Source organism: Chrysochloris asiatica, unplaced genomic scaffold (assembly GCF_000296735.1).
Source record: "Chrysochloris asiatica unplaced genomic scaffold, ChrAsi1.0 scaffold00041, whole genome shotgun sequence".
Classification (NCBI taxonomy): domain Eukaryota; kingdom Metazoa; phylum Chordata; class Mammalia; order Afrosoricida; family Chrysochloridae; genus Chrysochloris; species Chrysochloris asiatica.
This window is the reverse complement of record NW_006408559.1, coordinates 5,126,378-5,140,883: the sequence shown is the minus strand read 5'-3', so window position 1 is coordinate 5,140,883 and position 14,506 is coordinate 5,126,378. Positions and strand designations below refer to the sequence as shown.

General features: G+C 47.3%; 1 protein-coding gene across 2 annotated transcripts in view; it reads left to right on the top strand.

Annotated features, from left to right (window-relative positions):
• PLXNA4 (plexin A4) overlaps positions 1 to 14,506 on the top strand; it is a 482,253-nt gene that overhangs the window by 371,343 nt on the left and 96,404 nt on the right. For both annotated transcript variants that reach the window (XM_006861144.1, XM_006861145.1), the window contains 3 exons: positions 341 to 494; positions 2,396 to 2,495; positions 3,512 to 3,626. In XM_006861144.1, the coding sequence (XP_006861206.1) occupies positions 341 to 494; positions 2,396 to 2,495; positions 3,512 to 3,626 (369 nt within the window). The remainder of the gene's footprint in view (positions 1 to 340; positions 495 to 2,395; positions 2,496 to 3,511; positions 3,627 to 14,506) is intronic.

Sequence of the window (14,506 nt, the reverse complement as noted above, 5' to 3'; positions counted from 1 at the left end):
TTTGAACCTCAGACCTTGCTGTTCAAACTGACTTTGTGGTCCAGTGCTTATCCTACAGCACCACATCAGGACTCTACACATTCACATTTCCTGGGACCAAACCCGTTCAGATTTTGAAATATGTTTATTTTGTCTCTCTCTTATTTTGTTGTTGTTGTTGTTTTTACCTTCCACCACCTTCTCTAATGGTTCTTGTCATAAATGTGGCCTTGTCTTCCCTGGGCTACTATTACCTCTGATTATTCTCTTTGCCTTTTCTCTGGTCTCTCTCTCGCTCCCTCTTTCTGCCCTTATTCCATGGCTGCTTCCTCTGCTCCCTCCCCTGCCTGCGGACTCACAGCTGGTCCTGGAGACCTACAATGTCCCAGAGCTGTCAGCAGGCGTCAGCTGCACCTTTGAGGACCTGTCAGAGATGGATGGGCTGGTAGTGGGCAGTCAGATCCAGTGCTACTCCCCCGCAGCCAGGGAGGTGCCTCGAATCATCACAGACAACGGTGAGCTGTCTGTCTGCCTCCTGCCCGCAGGGAAAAAGGCCATGTGGGGGTACTAAGGGTGTCTAGGGCAGGGAAGGCCTGAAGAGAACTTTGGGCTGTGGTTATGTTGCAAAGAGAGGGGATGAAGTATCACCTCCCATCCCACTGTCCTTCTATCTGAGCCCCACGTCAGCACCCAAGAGTCAACCCATTGTAAGTGAGGAGTGGCTGCAGAGAAGGTGGGGGGCAAGGCCAGGGGCAGCCTCAGAGCTGCAGTTACACTCGGAGTCCAAGGTGGAGTGAGGAAGCTGTCAGGAGCAGGGATGGGGGTCCCTGGAGTCCTCAGGGTCTCAGCGCTCCTAACCCAGACCTGCCATCTGCCACCCCTGCATGCCCAGAGCTGCCAGTTGTCCACCAGCAGCTACTCCTGGAAGGACAGAGTGGACAGAGGCTCAGGGCATGGCCCAGGCCCAGCCTAGGCAGATTGACTGTGCTGTCTCTTCCATGTGGCCTTGTCATATTTGTTGGAGGCTCTCAGGGAAGACAGAGCCTAGGCTGGAAGTAGGTCTGGAGGTCAGGTCTGTGGATTACACACGGACCCAGATTCTCCCCAGCACCAGCTGAGAATGCAGGGGGCCTGAGCCCACTAGAGGAGGGCTGTCTGCTTGGGGATTCAGCAGAGGTGGGCAGCGAGGCTGGGCTCATACATGTGCTCATGCAGGCAAGGCTTTCTGAGTGTGTGCAGACCTGTGGCTTCACATGTGTAGTCAGTGTGTGAGTGTGTGGATGTACCTGGGAGTGTGCACCTGTGTGGGGGGGTGCCTAGACCCCAGTGTGTGTGAGCTCACAAGTGTGCCCATGTGAGTGTGTGTCTGTGTGTCCGTGTATGCCAGTGGGTGTGAGTGTGTATGTGTGTGCATGTGCACATGCCTGTGGGGGTGTGAGTGTGAGTTTGTGTTTGCATGAGTGCACATGCTTTTATGTGTGTGTAAGTGGGTGTGTACATGAGTATGTGTGTGAATGTGTGAAATGAGTAAGCATGCAAGTGTGAGTGTGGATTTGTGGGTGAAGTGTGCATGATGTGTGAGTTTCTGCGTGCTTGTACGCAAGTGTGTAGATGCATGTGCTTGTGTGTTTGTGTGTGCTTATAAGCATACATGTCTGAGTGTGTGTATTAGCATCTGTGTGTTATATGTGTGTGTGCATGTGTGTATAAATGTGTGTTTGAGTCTGTGTATGCATGTGTTTGTATATATGTATGTTTTTGAATCTGTGTCATGTGTGTGTGCATATCTGTGTGTGTGAGTCTGTGTATAAGTGTGTCTGTATACGTGTATAAGTGAGTGTGTGTGGGTGTACGTTTGTGTCTGTATATGTGTGTATGAGAGTCTGTGCATACTTGTATTTGTATATATGTGTGTGTTTGAATCTGTATATATATGTGTGTGTGTGTGAGTCTGTGTATTCGTGTGTCTGTATATGTGTGTGAGAGACAGTCTGTGCATACATGTGTTTGTATATATGCGTGTGTTTGAATCTGTGTATATGTGTGTGTGTGTCTCTGTATACATGTTTGTATATGTGTGTGAGTGAGTGTGTATATGTGTGTGGGGACACGTTTGTGTCTATATATATGTAAGTGTGTGTGTGAGTCTGTGTATATGTGTGCCTGTATATGTGTGTGCTGTAGGTGCATGCATGTATGTGTGTGTACAGGGGAGGTGCATAGGATGGAATGTGGGGGAGGGACCGGATAGCACACTCCTTCTGCAGTTGCTCTGGGGTGTCCTGGGCCTTCTGAGTCAGGCAGGCCCTGTTAGACCTGGGCAGCCCTGTGGGCATGAGCTCCCCTCTCCCAGAGAGCTCTCCTTTGGGTAGGACCCTGGCCTTGGCCCCTTACCTCTGCTGGCTCTGCCCCACAGGGGACCACCACGTTGTCCAGCTGCAACTCAAGTCCAAAGAGACAGGCATGACGTTTGCCAGCACCAGCTTTGTCTTCTACAACTGCAGCGTCCACAACTCGTAAGTGCCCCAGCCCTGCTCAGTGCCCTGTCCTGTGGTCAGGCGGGAAGAGGTGTGGATAGGTGCTGTCCCTAAGGCGTGTCCACCTAGGGCCTCCCGAGGAGCCTACCCACTGTACTGTGTCCACGGTGCTGATGGGAAGAGCAGAGAAACGCCGTGTGGTGGGTCTATAGACTTCTCACTCACAGTCATGTTCTTGGGAGTAAATCTCTAAACTGATTCCATCTCCCACCATCTATTGAGGCACCAAGCAGTTACTCTCGGGTCAGAGGAGGGGCCTATGGAAGGAGAGACCCCGTGTGTCCAGGGGAGGCCAGGAGGCTAAGCCTGGACCCAGGCTTCTGGGGCTAGGGGAGGCAGAAGGGCACCTGGTAGAAGTGGGCCGCTCTGGATGGGGGCGGTAGGAAGGCTGGCTCTGACTCAGTGTCACATAAATGTCACGGCCAGAGCTGAAAAATGTACTAAGCTGCTGTGTCCCACTTCTCGCCCCCTTCTAGGAATGGCACAACAAGGGCACCATCCCCCGAGCCTACGCTCTGACGCAGTGTCCTGGTGGGCATCGGCATGGCAGCCCACTGGCCACACAGGGTACTGAGAGCCTTGAGTTGTTGTTGTTTAAGTGCCATGAAGTCGGTTCTGACTCATAGCAACCCTGTAAAGGGTTTCCAAGGAGTGGCTGGTGAGCTTAAACCACCGACCTTGCAGTTCAAACTGTCCTTGCAGTCCAGCGCATTAACCCACAGCGCCACACTGCATAGAAGGGACCACTCTGCAGAGCTGGAGGGGTGCTAGCAAGGACCTGAGTGGAAGGGAGCTCGTAACACCATGCTTAAGAGGGTGTAGGCTAGGGAGCGTTTGCTTCCTAGAGAGAAAGGGGGTGGTTTGTGTAAGGTCTTCTGTTTCCGCAGTGGTTTTCCTCGCTGTTAGAAAGGGCTTGCTGGACTGTGGAGAGGTACAGCTCTCTGGCTTGGGCTTCCTCAGGTTCCAAAGCTGTGCCTTTGTTTCCTCTGTGCCAGGTGCCTGTCCTGTGTGGAGAGCCCATACCGTTGCCACTGGTGTAAATATCGACATGTCTGCACCCACGACCCTAAGACATGCTCCTTCCAGGAAGGCCGTGTGAAAATGCCAGAGGTAGGTCCCAACAGCCAGAGCAATGGAGGCTGGGTGGCTATGGGCATGGAATGCAAGGCAGGTCTTCTCTTAGGAAGAGAAAACAAATTTCAGGAAAGCAGTAAGCCAGTGAGGCCCTGAGCTGGGGTTAGATTCTGGGTCAACCTCAGAGAATATCATTGAGAAGGGCTGAAAGATCTTCCACATGCCAAGTGAGTCAGAGAATAATTCCAGAGAGGTACACGCATGTGTGTGTGGCCCTCTGTGTGTGTCCCAGAAACAGCTGTAAGTATACAGCCAGAGGATAGCCACAGAGAAGAATTAAGATCAAAGGGGACTAGCTAGTACAAAGCCAAGAGGAATAAGAATGAGAGAAAGGTCCACTTATCAGACAAAGCAGGGGTTCTCAGGTGGAAGGCATCAACACCCCCTGAGGAACCCTCCCAGACCAACAGAGTCAACCATCACAGCTCCATCTCGGTGATTCTGGCAGAAGTCTGAGTTTGAGAATCACTGAGCTGGACTTTGGTCTATCGAGAAGATGTGACATTTCCATTCCCTCCTCATTTTCATTCTCATCCTTGAAAACCATTCATCATCCTAATAGCATTGTTATTAAACTATGTTGTTTCCTCCCTTTAAAAGGTAAGGTTATAGCTGTATATATCTGTACACAGGATTGATAGGGACGGGCAACTTAGACATTAGCTACCTAAACTGGGGGAGCTATAAAGGCATGAAGTGACTGGCTCACAGGTTTTCAAGAAGGAGTATAATTTTAGAGTGTGCGGGGGAAGGTAGAATCCCCACTGAATAGTTTTCATCTTGTCCTAGACGGGTCTGGTGAAAAGATATGGGGATAAGATTCTTATGATTCAATAGTGAATAACTGTTATCATGACTAATCGTGACTGTCATAATTGTAAATGTAGAAGTTTTGCAACAAAAATGGGGGAGTAGTTAATTAACATTCCAGGAACAAAGGACCCTAGGACCATCAAGGAGAAGAGTGTGAGTGGAATGTGAGACCCTATCCAGAGAAGCAGCAACACCAGAGATGGAGACAGAGATGAGGACATGGAGAGAGGGAGCAGCTGAGGACTCTAGACTCATGGGAAGAAAAAGGCTGTGTGCTGGTGGCCAGGAGTCAGGCTTGCAGAATGTGCCCTTTTGTTGTTTAAATGGCTATATATTCCTGAGTGTTTCTGTGTACATACCAAAAAACAACAACAACAAAGAGAGAATAGAAGCAAATACTGTTGAATGATGATGCATGGAGGAGATTGTAATCATTGCAAAGAAACAGTGAGTGTAAAACCAGTGTTCTCCCATATAAACTATCACTCAATTCACAATAAACACTTAAAAAAAAAAAGATAAGATTACAGGCAGGGACCTTGAATAAATGGGCATAAAAACACTTTGAATAAGTCTATTGTGCTTTACATGATTGTGTGACTAGAGTGCTGTTATTGTAGAACAGAAAGATACGGGGGGTTCTTGGCTGTGATCTTTAAAAGAGAGGACTCCTGGTGGCACAACAGTAAGCACTGAGATGCTAACTGAAAGATTTGCAAGGTTGGCAGTTCAAATTCATCCAGCGGCTCCATCCAGCCTAAGCTCCCCCACCCCCCAAGGCAGTTCTCCTCTGTCACTATGAGTTGTTGGGACCACAATGAGTTGGAATCCATTCAGCAGCACTTAGCAAAACCAACGATCCTTAAACCAGATAGCCAGGCCTTTCTTCCAAGGACCACTGGATAGATTTGAACTATGAACCTTTTAATTAGCAGCCAATCACAAACCATTTCTGCTGCTCTCAATGTGGCTTGTGTAGATTCGTGACTCTTCTTTCACAAATGCAAAATGGATGTGAAGGTTACAGAACAGAACAAATACATGTGGGCAGTCCAGGGGCTCACCGACAGCAAGAAGACCCTGATAAAGATTGCACAGTTTCCCACGTTAGGGGTTATATCTTAGGCATAGGGTGAAGAAGAGAAAGGTCAGCTGACCACCAAGACCCAGGAAACTACTTTCTATTGTTTGGAACTAAAACCTACAAGTATCTTGATGAGAGCCCAGACCAAGAGGATGTGAGTCTCCCTAGCTTTCCTGTCTTGGTTATTTGGCAGAGGTGTCATGTATGGAGAAGCCCAACGAAGAACATGAAAGTACAAGCAGTTGAACTATCTGGTGGATTTCAAAGGCCCCGAATCATTTAATTGCCTTGTGGTTTTCAGATGTCTGCTTTTCCTTTCTTTTTTTCTGTCCTTGTCCCAACTTCTTTCTCATGAAAGAAGCTTGCATCTGCTGTTCAGAAAGAGGAAGAAAGAACTAGAAAAGGGACAGAAAGCTTCCCACTGTGTCGCCTACTGTGAGTCAGGGAACCCGCCAGAAGAATGATGTCTTTAAGTAGCCAAGACTGCAAGTTGAGAACAAAACCTCTCTGTTGTTCCTGGAAGATGCAAACAACGAATGCTCTGTTGCTAACTGGGAGGTTAGAGGTTCAAGTCAATCCAGAGATACCTCAGAAGAAAAGCCTGGCAATCCCCCCCAATAAAACCCTATGAAGCACAGTTCTACTCTGAAACATATGGGGTCACCATGAGTTGAAAGCAACTCAAAGGAAACTGTTTGTTGTTGTTGTTGTTGTTGTTGTTGTTTTAATACATAACATCCCACCACCCCTCTGCCCATTTGTGGTTCTGTAGCTGATTTTGTACTTGCATGTTGCTGTGATGTTGTAAGCAACACCACCAGGATTTCAAACGTCAGCAGGGTCATCCATGGTGGACAGGTTTCAGCAGAACCTCAAGACTAAAAGAGACTAGGAAGAAAGACCTGGAGAGCTACTTCCTAACATAAGCCAATGAAAACTTTATGAATTATGATGGAACGGTGTCCATCATGCTTACTGTGGACACGTCATCAGGTGGGATCAATGGCTGGAGGTGGACACCATGTTTGGTGAAGGAGAGAGCCAACAAGGGCGAGGGAGGTTTTTGATGAGGTGGATTAACACAGCAGATATAAAGGACTGGACCGTGTTTCATCCTGTTGTACATAGGGTCACCGTGAATCAGAGTTGATGAGACAGCATCTATCTGTTCATCTGTGTGTCGCACCGGTGAAGGGATGCTCAGTGTTTTGAGTTCTCATGTGCTGCTCTAATGGAAAGACACAAGTGGATGCTGTTAACACAGAGAAATGTATTCTCTCTCAGTTTTCTTGTTGTTGGCATGTGTCGTGGAGTCGGTTCCGACCCATAGAGACCCTGTACAGGGTTTCCGAGACTGTAAATCTTTATGGGAGCAGAAAGCCTCATCTTTCTCCTGCGGAACAGCTGGTAGTTTCAAACTGCTGACCTTGCGGTTCACAGCCCGATTCGTAACCACTACACTACCAGAGCTCCTTTCTCTCAGTTTAGGAGGTGAGAAGTCCAGATTCAAGAATGCATGCTCTCGGGAAAGCCTTTCTGTCTTTGTCAGCCCTGGCAAAATGTGTTTGTCTCATCTCGGCATCGGTAGCCCCCACATTCCTTGGCGATCTCCATGTGTAATGACATCAGTCTTTTCCTGAATGTAGGTGCTTCACAGTGCAGGAAGACACTCTACTCTCGGCTCTTCTTGAGTGATGGTAGTAGGTTCCTTTCAGCTCTGATTGCTTGTTTGATCTCTTCTATATCTGAAAAGAGATTGACTCAAAATTTAACCTAATACTATAGATTGCCTCCAACCTCATTATTATCAGAGGCATGAGGATTTACAACACATAGGATGATGATATCCAATCAGGGCTGATCACATCAGATCAGTTCATGGGGGTGGTGATGACGTGATATGGGAGCTCATCCTGGGGGATGACTACATCTTAACTTGTAAATCACTTAGAATCCTGGACCAGTTTAGTTGAGGCAAACTATCACATAGAGCACCTCAGGATTTGGTGCCAGGGCCCCGATTATGAATTGAATTGTTTCCCCCAAAATATGTGCTGGATTCTTAGCCCCTAGACATATTGCTATTCATAAGGGTCTTAGTGGCTAACCCTTGAAAAGTGGTCTGCCTCTCTTTCGTCCTAGTCTGTCTTAGCCTGGAAGCTCTGATGAAACCCATCCTATTGGTATTTAAAATACTGGTGGCATAGCTTCTAGCAACAAACAAGCCATCATAGCATGACCAACTGAGAGACAAGGGGTGGCATCCTGAGGATGGCACAAGACTGGGCAGTGTTTTGCTCTGTTGTGAATAAGGTTTCGATGAGTCGGAACCCACTCGATGGCCCCTACTTACTCATGTGGATGTAATCCCACTTGGGAATAAGATATTTCTGTATTTTAATGAGATTGTATCAGCATAGGATGTGTCATAAGCCAAGCACTTCTAAAACATAAAAAGAGTTGATTAGGCCAGAAGCAAACAGGAAGGGAGAAAAGATAACTGGTCATTACCAAGGAATGCCCACAGATGCTAAGACAGTTTCCTCCCAGAATGGTCAAAGAGAGAAAGCCTTTCTCTAAAGCCAGAGTCTTGAATTCAGACTTCCAGGTACCAAAACTGTGGAAAAAATAAATTCCTGTTCATTTAAAGCCACCCTCTTGAGAGCTATAGCAGCACCAAGAAACGAAGACAGCCTCTAAGAAAGACAGATCTGAAAGAGCACGGCTGAGAGAAAGACAGAGATGGATGTGCTACTGTTGCTGCTGCTCTGCCCTTCTGTCCACTCAACAAGACCTGGGCTGCTGTGAGCCCGGCAGTGTGGACTCACAGGACGGAAAGAAGGTTAGCTCCTCTTCATCCTGGATGTTCATATATTCTGAGAGAAGGAAGTTGTGGGTACTGCCTGGTCTAAGTTTGCAGCTTACAATCTGCTCAATTCAAAACAAGGAGGGGTTTGGAGCACAAACCTGGAGGATACCCTGGAGTGGGCTCTCTCTTGGAGGTTATTTTAGCAACATCTTCCCTGGTGAGTGTACCAAAGGGAAACTAATAAGTCTTTGTAGACAGGTTGACTTCAGTCATTTTTGGTTGGTGAAAAGAAGTAATTGTCTTCTGAGCTTTTGTTTTTTAGTGTTTGTATTTTGTGTTATTTCCTGTATTTTTGATTCTGGGAAGACACAGTGGCAGGAATAAGGGACAATAAGAAAACACCAGACATTTAAAAGGTGATCTTACAGAATGCTGCAGACTCAGGGCTCTGTCTCTATATAGTTGTTGTTGTTAAGTGCCCTTAAATTGGTCTCCACTCATACTGACCCTGTATAGGGTTTCTGAGGAGTGGATGGTGAGTTTCAACCGCCGACCTGCAGTTCAGAGCCAACTTCTTCATAGCCTGATGCGCCACCATACTCTAAAGCTTAGTGATGTCATCAGCTAGCACTCCTTAGGTGGTTTCTAAGACCTTCCCTGATGCAAAGCCCTGGGAGAGTTTTAAAAACACAGATGTCAGAAGGTGCCTGAAGGTGCCAGCTAACAGCTTTTTCCGTTGGTAAGTGGGCCATTTGTCTACATGTTCTCTGCAGTTGGTTACCACTGGGTCAGCTCTGACTCATGGGGACATTATGTCTAACAGAACCAAGCATTAGCCAGCTCGACCTCATCTTGTCACTCATGGCAGCTGTTGCGTTGTGACTTCCAGCCTAGGGGCCCCTCTTCCAATAGTCTGTTGTGATCCAGAGGCTTTTCATTGGCTAATTTTCAGCAGGTCACCAGGACTTTCTTTCTAGCCTGTCTTAGTCTGGAAACGCCTCTGGAACTCCTCCATTCTGGGTGACTCTGCTAACATTGAGCATACCAGTGACCTGGCCTCCAGCATAACAACAACACACAAGCCACAGTGGGACAAAGTGACAGGCAGTGGTGGCCATGCTCTCCAAGGTTCTATAGTTAGAACGGGAATAAACTGAAAAGCCCTAGAAAGAAAGCCACATCTAAGAGTGGTCTTCCAGGGTGAGCGTGGGGTCTGGACTTAGGTTTCCCAGTGTGACCCAAAGACAAAGGCAGATTACCCAAAGAGCAAAGTAAACACATGCATACTTGTGCTTATTTACTAATCCATAGTGAATGATTTCATGTGGGTTTGATGTGGTGGTAACATGCGAAACTGTTCACTGTAGATTAACAAATAAACACAAGTAAGTCCATGTTTACCTTGTTTGCTTAGTCCTCCATTCCTGTAAGGGATTATCAATTTGAAAAGAGACGCTGGTTCTGCAGGTATTTGCTAGGGGTTGGGAGAGACAGAGTCAACCATACCTAGAAACAGAACACTTAATGTGGCAAAAACATGTGAAATTGTTCATTGCAGGTTAACAAGTAAGCACAAGTAAGCTCATGTTGACCTTGCTTATTGGGTGATCCGTCAGTGCCTAAAAGGGATAGGCTGTACTCAACTTTAGCCTCCTGCCACCCTGGACACCCAGGTCCAACACCCCCCTCCCCCCGCCATCTTAGAATAAAGGTGGAGCCCTGCCCAGTGATTCCTCTGAAGTCCCTGGGTTCTTATTTCCCTCCAGCTCTGAGTGTGAGGTACAGACAGGTCTTTTGTTAGCCAGAAGAGAGGCTGCCAGGTGGCTCTTCACTTACACAGCGCCATCTTGAATTCCCAGGAAGGCTTTCATCTTCCTATTTCACCTTTCACCAGGGATGTTGAATTACCTTGTTTTCCTTTTGTCCTGAACAAAGAGTGCATTTAGGGGAAGTTGTTGGTCTGGAACAGAGAACTGGTCGATTCGTGTTGTTTGACATGCTATGTTATTAATGACAAGTATCCCAGCCTAATTACAATGATAAGAAATAGAATGCCCAGAAACATATGTCATTTTAAGTCATTATATCCCGGTTACAAGGAATGATTTTGTTTCAGCTAATGATGGCAATGTGAAAGCAATCCTGGATCTTCAGATCAGCTGCCAGACCCCAGACATGAGACAGCAGAGGGAAAGGAGAGGCTAAGTGAGGACAGAGTGGAGGGCAGTGTCCCCCTGCCCTTGGTATATTAGCAGAGATGCCTTCTTGCTGCCCGATGGCATGGCATTCACTGGCCAGACACTAACAGCATTAACTGGGAGGAGCCACTGGTACCCAAATGGCTTTGGAATTTCCAGACTCCTCCTGAAGGCTGACTTGAGCCACCTCATCAGCCCACATACCTAATGATGGTGGTTCCTGGGGGTGGGGGGTGATGGTAAGGCAAACCTCCATAACAAAATAAATACAGTAACCAATGTCCTCAGTGCTGCTAGTCTTTAGACAAATGCAAATCAAAACCACAATGAGATGGAGCTCTGGTAGCGTAGTGGTTATGAGTCGGGCTGGTAACCGTAAGGTCAGCAGTTCGAAACTACCAGTCGTTCCATGGGAGAAAGATGAGACTTTCTGCTTAGGTAAAGATTTACAGCTTCAGAAACCCTATACAGGGTAGCTATGAGTCGGAACCGACTCCATGGCACATCATCATCACCACCACCAGGATGGCTGTTATAAAATTGTTTTTTAAGCCCACATAGAAAATAGCAAGTGTTAATGAGGTTATGCAGAAATTCAAACCCTCATTCATTGCTGGCGGGAATATTAAAATTTGTAGCCATGGTGGAAAACTTTTGGCGATTCCTCAAAAATTAAAACTCATGATCTGCCCTGTAAGCTTTCACTCAGTTCACAGTAAAAAAAAACTTAAAAAAAAAAAAAGTTAACTATAGACTTAACCTGTGGCCTAGGAACCCCTGGCTACTGCACACAGTTAACGCACTCAGCTCATCACTGGATTCCAGAGGTACCTCAGAAGAAAGAACTGGTGATCTGTTTCAGGGAAATCAGTCACTGAAAACCCCACAGAGCTCAGTTCTACTCTTACACACATGAGGTCGCCGTGAATAGGAATTGACTCCAGAGTCACGGCTTCTAGCACATGATCCAGCAGTTCCAGTCTGCACTGTAAACTTAGAACAATACAAAATAAATAAATACATGTACACCAATGCATAGTAGCCAAAAGGTGGACCCAACTCACATGTGTATGAACAGGTGAAAGAATCAACAAAGTGTGGTATGTACATCTGATGGAATAGTGCATGGCCAGAAGTGAAACGGAACTCATCCATGCTGTGACATGGATGAGGCTCTGGTGGTTCTGTAAGATAAGCACTGGACTATTAACCACAAGGCAGTTCAAACTCACAGGAACTCCGTGGAAGAAGATGAGCCTTTCTGCTCCCGTAAAGATTTACAGCCTCGGAAACGCTATGGTGGTGGTGGTTATGTGCCGTGGAGTTGGTTCCGACTCTTAGCAACCCTGTACAGGGCTTCCGAAGCTATAAATCTTTATGGGGGGCAGAAGGCTTCATATTTCTCCCACAGAATAGCTGGTATTTTCGAACTGCTGACCTTGTGGTTCGCAGCCCGATTCATAACCACTGCTACCAGAGCTCCGTGGGAAATGCTATACAGGATCTCAGTGAGTTGGAACCAGCTGTAACGCCACCTTGAAAAAATTCTGAGACAGAAGACACATATTACGTGATCCCAATTCTGTGAAATAATTAAAGTAGGCAAATCCAGAGAGACAAAAACAGGTTGTTAATTCCTAATATACCATGGACTGCCAGAAAAAATGAACAAATCTGTCTTGGAAGAAGTACAGCCAGAATGCTCCTTGGAAGCAGCTAGGATGGTGAGACTGTGTCTCAGATACTTTGGACATGTGATCAGGAGTAGGATATCATGCTTGGTAAAGTGAAGGGTCAGTGAAAAAGATGGAGACCCTCAATGAGAGATGAGCTGACGCAGTGGCAGCAAAAATGGTCTCAAACAGCAGTGATTGTGAGGATGGCAGAGGACTGGGCAGTGTTTCATTCTGTGTCCTGGGGTCACTATGAGTCGGAACTGACACGTCGGCACCTAATGACAAGAATGGGGTGAGGAGGGGAAATTAAGAAGTTTAAAAAAGAAGGTGGAGGAGAATGTGTCCTCAATAGACTGTTTTGCTATTGTTTCTCATCTAAACTTACAAGTGAAATTCTGTGGCCCCCAAATGGGACAGCTTTGCTAGGAGGGTGAAGCTCATCTGGCCCACAGGTATACAGGTGCAGAGAGAAGGCGCCAGCAAACCCTCTCCCAAAGCACAACCAGAGAGGAGCTTTAAGATCAGGGGGATTCCATCCGATTTGCAAAGCCGTGTTTCAAAGTTCCCCCAAGATCCCCTGCCACCTGAACACCCCTAAGAAGACAACCACAGTCAGGACTGGTTGTTCATGGTAACTGGTGGTCCTCGTGGTCAAGTCCTCCCCAGAACCCAAGAGCTGTTGGCGCTGCAAGGAAAATCTTAGCCCTTGAACTGAAGCTGGTCCTGGGCACTGGAGTGGCCCATGAAGTGAGACTGGAGAAGTTCAAAACATCACCCTCCCCTGAAGTCTGGAGGGAAATCAGTCATGGTTAGCCTGCTTCCTCAGACTGTGTCCCTTCATCAGAGGAACCCGTCCTGGGATTCAACCCAAAGGAACAGAACCTACCCCATCCATGCCTTCACCCTCCTTTGGAAAACAATTCCAAACCCAGCTAGAGATCTAGCTTCAACGCATGCCCCTCTGGGCTCCAGGCAGTATTCCATATAGGACTGCCTTTTCTCAGGCAATTGCATTTTCCATCAATTTCCCCTGAGCCCACCCCACCCCCAGCTTGTGTTTAAGGTTACGGCTCTTTCCTTTCTGTATTATTACTTTGCTCTCCCCATAAACCCACCCATCATAGATCACGCTAATGACTTGATACACTTGGCCAACAGCAAGGAAATATATGGTACATTACATTTTTTGTATGAGACACGATTGGTCTGAGTAGTTAAGTGTAAATCCTGGGGTCTGGCTTTGGTGAGGGCTAGCTACTCTTTGGGACTGATGAAGGCAGAGGTGATGTAGGGGAGGAAGGGCCCTCTGACCAGCCAGTCACTTATTTCTGAGATGCACCCAGGTGCCGAATCTCCCACTGCACTCTTCCATAGAGCGTCACATCCCCTGCATCGGTCTCGAGAATTAGAGCCCTTATCTTGTAAATGCATAAGGAGGGCAAGGAGGGCGGAGGAGTAGCTGTAAATCTAACCCCTCCCCAGGCAGCCAGCCCCCCTGAAGGCTGCCTGTTAGCTCTCAGCACAGAAGCATTCTTTGTGCCCTTGTTCAATTATTTAAATGAGCAATGAAACCTCTGTATGAAGCAGCCACGGCTGTGCTCTACAGAGGAGACTGAAAAGATGCTCTGGCTTCCTCCTCTGACCTGGGTTGCGTTCCCTAGAATTAGCATTGCTAGCTCTGCTCTGCTGTGCGTGCATTAGTTTCAGTAGAGTCTGAATGTGCAGACCTGGAGCCTGCCATGGGGGCCACGTACCGAAGGACCAGCCATTAAAGGTTTCCTGATGCCTTTGGCCACACCACGCCCCACTCAGCCTTACAACTGCAGAAAGCCCCCATGGGCAAACCTCCTCCAAGAGAGTCTGACTCCAATGACACACATTTGTCTCCAGACAATCTTGTTAATAGAGAAAGGCTGGTCCTGGTGGATGGTAGTTTGGAGAAATTGGCTCCTGGAGAAAAGGGGAACAGTAGGTGTTTGAGGAAGACTGTGTGGGCCTGGATCTGTGGTTCAAAGTCAGAAAGATGATCTGGGGAGAAATACTGTGGTCATTGTCATAGCGGGTATTGAATCATGTGACTGGTGTCCTTAGTCTTTGCTTGTGAAACAAGGGGGAGGTTGTGCGATGAAACAAGAGATCCCACGGGACAGCATGAGTCAGATGATGGAGGTGTTGGAATGTCACTGAATAGAACCAGGGCTACATGCTTCCTGAACTCAGGGTCAGCACCCAAGTGTGCAATATACCAAAAGAAAAAATTGCTGTAGAGTCAGTAC